The 6,756-nt window shown below is 42.4% G+C and overlaps 1 protein-coding gene across 1 annotated transcript; it reads right to left on the minus strand.

Annotated features, from left to right (window-relative positions):
* Nucleotides 1-570: 570 nt before the first annotated feature.
* On the minus strand, nt 571-2,394 carry T265_04581 (hypothetical protein; the record flags this gene model as incomplete). The annotated part of the gene is made up of 2 exons (XM_009169356.1): nt 571-826; nt 2,188-2,394. 2 exons carry the CDS (start codon nt 2,368-2,370, stop codon nt 713-715), a joined length of 297 nt encoding a protein of 98 aa, XP_009167620.1.
* Between the last annotated feature and the right edge of the window lie 4,362 nt (nt 2,395-6,756).

The following is a 6,756-nucleotide window of genomic DNA, read 5'->3' on the forward strand; positions in this document are numbered from 1 at the left end:
CCGTCCGAAAACTATTCGACGTACTTCATCAATACAGATCCGGCATTCCGACCATACTCGGGCAATGCTCTGAAGACATCGATGGTCAAACACTGGTAGAGTTTAACGTCCTGAGCGCGCAGGTTTCTGACCCGTATAATAAAATTGAGCGCACCGGAGCATTGTAATTTCGACCCTTGACGGACAAGCTGATGTCACGCCCTCGCCACAGGTGATGCATGTTGAATAAAATATCCTGTGTGATATACCGCCCGTGATTATTTTTGGGCCACATTGTATCTGACCACGAAGTTTAATCTACCTTTGGTTAACTAACCGACTCATTGGATTCACTTGCCAACTTTTATTATGAATACTTGCCCACTGACCTCCACTTTTGTCCGGATTTCGTTGCATATATGGAGAAATTTATCACGGAGCTGGTTTAGTTCGTTCTTAATTTATGTTGATAGCTGGTTGTTGGCAAGGTAGCGCGTTACGTTAGAATGAGATTACGCCACTCCTCGGTACCCCATCAACTTTGCTCACGAATGAAACGTTAAAGGAATACTACGGTGTATCACTGAATGTATTCAAGTATGATAAGGGGAAAACACGCGAAGTTGAGTGTCTTACAAAAATCGTGATCTGGATCTCTAGTTACTGAAAATGAACATGAACGAAAATGTGGACATTGGATGGTTGCCGGTCACACATAAGCACAGATTCCTATCTAGCCGAACAGAACTCGCATTTCTTCCTCTTCTTTTGCGAGGGCTTCCAAATCTTTGGAATCGTCTTTGCTCATCTTCGGGGGTTCTGAACGAGCCACAATCTTTCTTCCGTGCTGATTTACCACGAAAAAGAACACATACAGTATTTCTAACAATAGTAATCAACTGGTGATACGCATAAAAACGGTCAGATTTAGGAAGAAACTCGGGTGTACTGCTCTGTGTGGAACAACTACCAGCATGTTGATAATACCAAATGGTCGACTTAACTTCGTTAGGAGCAGAATTACCAATCCAGGATAGTTCCGTGTTTGGCATGAAAATCCATCAGATCTGTTGCTAAAGCTTCATTGCCGTTGTTTGTAACTGTACAATCCGTATCTGAGTTTACTGTTTGTTGAGTGAAGGATTATTTTTGTGCTATTCTTTTTTCTCGTCCTTATATTAGCCATATTTGAAAAGTAATATTCAAAGAGAAATCTGTGTATATATCCATTGGTGTGTGACTGTGTGAGGTGCCACAGTATGCACGTTACCAAAGTCACGTGACGGCTCCCGATCAGCCTACTAGGCCAGGGCAGTGACAAACCACCAGTAGGCTGTGCCTGTCCAACAGTTTGGTTCGTAAAGGCGGGTGAAAAATGCCTGAGACTTTGGTGATGTTAAAAGGACTATCGCTGGATCTCCACAATGGCAAGATTCAATTCAACATTGCGATGTGAGCCCACGAAAATTTCCAAAATTGAGCAAATCGATTTTTTGTTTTTCCTTTCTTTACCCAAACCGATGAACACCACTCTTGATGAGTTGTCTCACTGTTTGACCAATTTATCCAGCTAGAGGCGAGCAGTGGAAGTGATAACTTATCTTAAGACTGTTAGTGATGTACCCAGTGATACACGAGCTCCCAGCTATCATTCAACAAGCTGTATCTGTGCTTGGCGTGTGAGACACGTGCCACGACTAATAAGATTGTTCGAACAACTAGGGCATTCAAGTCTCTAGTAGTGACCATGTTTACTGTCCATCGTGTGAGAAGTGCATTTCAAATAGGGAGATAATAATGTTAGTATAAATAGACGTTCCAGATTCCTTGAAAATAACTAATTGTTCCCTGATTCACTCGGCTGCTGGATTATACTAGGGATTTGGTCGATCTTCGCCAATAAACATGTTCCTCCTCAGAACGGACAACTTCAACAGGTCCTATGGATGGCCCTTAATGGAGGACCGCCACATCCAATCTGGTGGTAATCAACATCCTCAGATAATGGAGAGCTGATCGTTGTGGCTTTATTTGAAAAACGATAATCCTGTTTCTGCATATCAATGCATTTAGCTGAGCCGACGGTCTTGAGCTTTTATGATAAGGCGCTTCAGACTCATTTTGGCAATGCCACATTGTCCATATGGTTACGCAAAAACAGGAATGGCAGACGTTTTTAGGGGGCACCTGAATGGGGACACAACTTACCATCATCTTCGGTTCAGCTTGAGCTCGTTCGAGTGTTTTTCGTAACCGTTCTTCCTGATGCTTTTGCTGTTCCTGCCTTCGTCGTTCTTTCACGTCCAGCCTGTGCTTCCTCTCCTTTGCGTGTAGAGCTGCCTTGACTGCATCTTCGGGTAATTCGCTTATCCGCTGCAGTAAGGTGATCATTTTGCTCTCAATCTCGTTCAGTAGCTGAAGTGAGCTGTTCAACAGGAAGTAGATTCCGACATACTATAACTGTTATGATCAAGCCAACTTCGTAGGCCACGAATTTCTATGAGTAAATGGTACTCTGTTGGGCCTGTTTTCCAGTTGACGACTCCCACCACCCTTGCAAACTGACAACGCTGATTATGTGTACAACACTGTGTACATGGGCTCAGTGAGTCCACAGCCATTGATCATCAACTACATTTTAAGGAGGCCATCTTTTAATTAGAAAATGGGGGCACCTAGAAGTCCAACAAAAGCCATGTCAAATGGAATCCAGTAAATCATCGACCATGATAGTTCCTATGAGCTGCCAATGTACTGCAAGTTCCGGTCGCATTCGGTACTCAAATGGGGCCACTCGTCTATTGCCTGGACAAGTCTAGCAGCGTCGGTTACTATATATTTGTGGAAAGGTGGAATCGGTTGCGAATAGATTTTATGAACGCATGCATCAAAGTCTGTGCTCATGACCACATCAGTTTTGTTGACAAACGAAATTTCCAGGAATTCTCCACGCGGTCACTATAATTACACGGTCATGAGAGAAAACTCAAATTGAAGTTCGCTATCGGTTTTTAAATAAAGATTAGTCTAGAAAATCGATGACAACATCAAGTGTGGTCAATAGGCATCATGCTATGGGTATCCTTACGCAACTTTATACGTCTCCATTTCTAGGAGAACTTTGTAGCCGAACTGGGGCATCATACTCTGAAACGCTAGTTCCCTCTCTAGCTGTCACTCAGTGGAGTCAATTCCACTGGACAACCCGTGCTCTACCTCAATTGGAAAGACAAGCTCTCTATGCGAGAGCAGTTTTTTTGGCTGTGTTTGTCCACCTACAGAGTATGTTGGTCAATCAACCGGGTGCTTGGCCAAACGGGTTCGACGGTACAATCCAGCATGGCTTGAAAAGGTCCTGGGAACAAACTCGACCAAGACGTGAATTCTGACTTCAAAATCATGTACAATTTCTTAGAGAACCAGATAAAGATAGGTAGAAGGCAAGCCTTAGCTATAGCAGAGTCAACTGAAAACAGGCCATGAAACCATGTTCTCTGCGTCCAACACAGATATATGCTTACTACACTTGGCTTATCCCTGACTCGATAGTGCAGATATTTTCGCAGGTTATCAATCAAACTATGTCTTATGACGCCTATTGACAGATAATCTTGTTATTAATTTTTCGGACTGCTTCTTATTGACAAACTAATTGCTCATGTCAATGTGAATTTGAGTTTTGACCGTATAATTACGTTGTTGCAGAAAGGAACAACGGAGACTTACGTTCATCAGTACAACTTCTATCACTCTAAGGAAATCCTTTTTGTACTTGTTCGTAACTAATGGTCTTTGAGATTTATCAGGGAAACTCAATTACGGCATGTCATTCACTAAGAATTCTAGCCTAATGTTTCATATACACAGCACGGTATCGCCCAGTCGGTTCCCAATTTGGATTTGATCTACACTGCCGAACTATTGCCTTGTAATTATGCCAAGGTCTGCGAAGAGTTTCAGCTTCAGAGCACTATCTTGTCAAAACGTTGAGCTTCCGAAATCGGAATCAAAACCGTATCAGGTAGACGATATTTACTCATTGTACTAATCCGACAAAAGGCAAACTCTTTACCTCAAATTAAACTAAAGGCATCAGATAGCTTGGTAGGGTTTATTTGGTCTCTATAGCTACAGTCTCATTTTTTTCTCAGCTGATGCGTACCATGTATGATCCGTCACAGCGAGATGTGATGTCATTGTAGTGAAGTTTGAATCGGGAATAGCAGACCTCCAGGATCACCTAGAATTAGTTTTTCTTTACCATTGGGCATCACAGCACAGGCGGAGTATGCAATCTACATGGTTCTCGACTCATGTTCACAGGTTTGACACAGCCATCCGTGGTGTCTTCGTTCAGATTCAATATCGTGATTGCTATACTTCCCTGCATTTAGCTAACCGATGCTTGCTTAAATTCGCTCGCACCAGCCGTTCTTGATCATTTTTCAAGAGTCTTCCCGTTCTTCAGTTGTACCAAATACAGATGAGTGAGTTAGAACCTCAGTCACATGGATGTCTAGAGAAACTGAACGTTTGGCAGTTCATTCATAACGCAGACAAGTGTATTAAAACGTAGTAATATTTGACTGAGTTATACAAGCAAATGATGTTCACGTGGAAAATGGTGACCGTTCTAGTTGCCTAAGTTATCTGGACCACATTTCCGCCTTCCATTTCAGTCGCTTCGGTGCTAATTTGTTGCTACACTGTTTTTTTGGGTGTTTGAAGGTGCAAGCAGCTCAGATCGCTTGCAGTAGGTTAACGCCAGGTTCATCCCCCTTCAACTTCCTTCATTTTTTATTGCAATCCTTTGAATATTGAATAAAATTTGTGGCTCTGTTGCAGTGAGGCATCAGCGTCATTACTGACGTTGCTGTTTCCGCCGATGTGGGCAATGAGCAGCAGGATGACGTCAGTGATGTAGATGACGCTGTTGAGGTTGGCGATGATCCGCAAACATTCCACGTTGGATAAAACATGCGGTAACGTGCAGTTTTGCTTCGCCACACGAAAATAATCCATGTACTTGAAGCTTCAGCCAAACTACAGGGCAAATAACTTTGGTCTCTTAATTATCTTGCACGCTGACTGTGTGTGAACGAATATTTCGATAGCTCTGAGCGGCCGGTAGTTGACCATCAACTAACCGTAATTTAATTCTTCACTGCAAGTTGTACGAGAATCGCCAACAAATCATTACGAATTTTGTTCACCAGGTTGGCGTGGTCTTTGGCGTTGTTAAACAACGAGCCGTTGGCTACAACAGAAACAACTTTTGGGACCAAGGGGGCTTATAATAGTCTCAATTTTATAGTAGCCATTCGAACGCAAACATTACGAACGAGAAATTCGTTAGGAACTCATGCGAATATCGTATAGCCATAAATTTGGTACGTTACTGTCTAATTCGCTCAATGACTATGGTGTCCGCTAAAGTGTTGGAACCTTCACAGGTGGCCAGAGTGTGGAGAACGATAACCGGGAACTCGTGCGTTCCGTTTTACCTGAGAGATGCATCCGGCTTCTGAATACAAGTTCGATAAACTTCACCAATATGGCTGTGCAGTTCTTGCAACATCGCCTCCTGCTCCTTCTTTTCGAAGCCGGCGAACTCGAAATCCCTGAAATCAATTAAACAAAGTCAAGGAAATGAGTTCCCATTTACGGAAAGGTGTACTTTTATGAACTTCGTCCCTCTGAAAGACTGAAAACCGTACTGCAATAAGATTCTATATGTTCTATATCTTAATTCCATGTCCTAGTGGACAAACATGCAAAATTTGAGGATATACTGTGCTCTTTGCATGACCTAACGGCTATTCATTCCTCCACATTGATTAGTGGGATCCTGTTGCCCCACAAAGTGGCAAGTGAGAATGTAAGGTCTTCTAAGTTATAAAAGGATAGCTGGCGCACAAGTCATTTGAAGTAATATATCTAGGAAAGAGGTTGCATCGCAAGAATGACAAGTTAGATCCGTATTTTCCTTTTCATGTAAACAGGTTCTTGAAATGTAGTCCAGAGTGGTCATGCAGGATGTGGGTGCAATGTAGGCTCTTAACTGACGTTCGATTTTCCAGAGTTAGGCAAGACCGAGTTAGTACTTTTCCATCAAAGCTTGCGCGTTGAGGCTGAATCATCTTTGGCCAAGTAAGCCATTTTTGAAGGCAGAGTATCAGACTTATCCAGCATAGACCATGCATAAAAGTGAGTACTCAGCATAGGTTAACCTAACTCAATGAAATAGGCTGCGAATTTGACAAACAGCGCCACTTTCAACGATCGCTATCCATTTTCAACACACTCCGCAACGGCTATACAGTTAATTCCACATCTTTATTTATCCATGTAATCATGAAACGTAAATGACAGTTCATCTAAGAACCGAGCAGTGAATGCCAAACTGTGTACTCCCCTTCCGCAATTATACTTACTGTGATGTGACTGAAAGGTCTTTCGATTTATCCTCTTCCACTCGTATGCTCTCCTTTAGTGCCTGGTAGTGTCTTACCAATACGGAATTGTCAGCTTCCCTGTGGTGTGCGGAAGAAATAGAATAATTCCATTAGTTTCTGGACAGACTGTTTCTTTGCCAACAAAGTTCTCCTCATATCTGGATGGTTAATGGAACACAAGGAACTTGAATCGACAGGCAGCTTGTGCACAAACTTTCTACTTTGAAAATTTTAAAATATCTCAAATTTTTATGACCCACGAAGTCTATGGAGTAAAACAGTACACATAGATCGTGGAACAAATCTTGGGGAAACTTGTCCC

Source organism: Opisthorchis viverrini (assembly GCF_000715545.1).
Source record: "Opisthorchis viverrini unplaced genomic scaffold opera_v5_77, whole genome shotgun sequence".
Taxonomy (NCBI): domain Eukaryota; kingdom Metazoa; phylum Platyhelminthes; class Trematoda; order Opisthorchiida; family Opisthorchiidae; genus Opisthorchis; species Opisthorchis viverrini.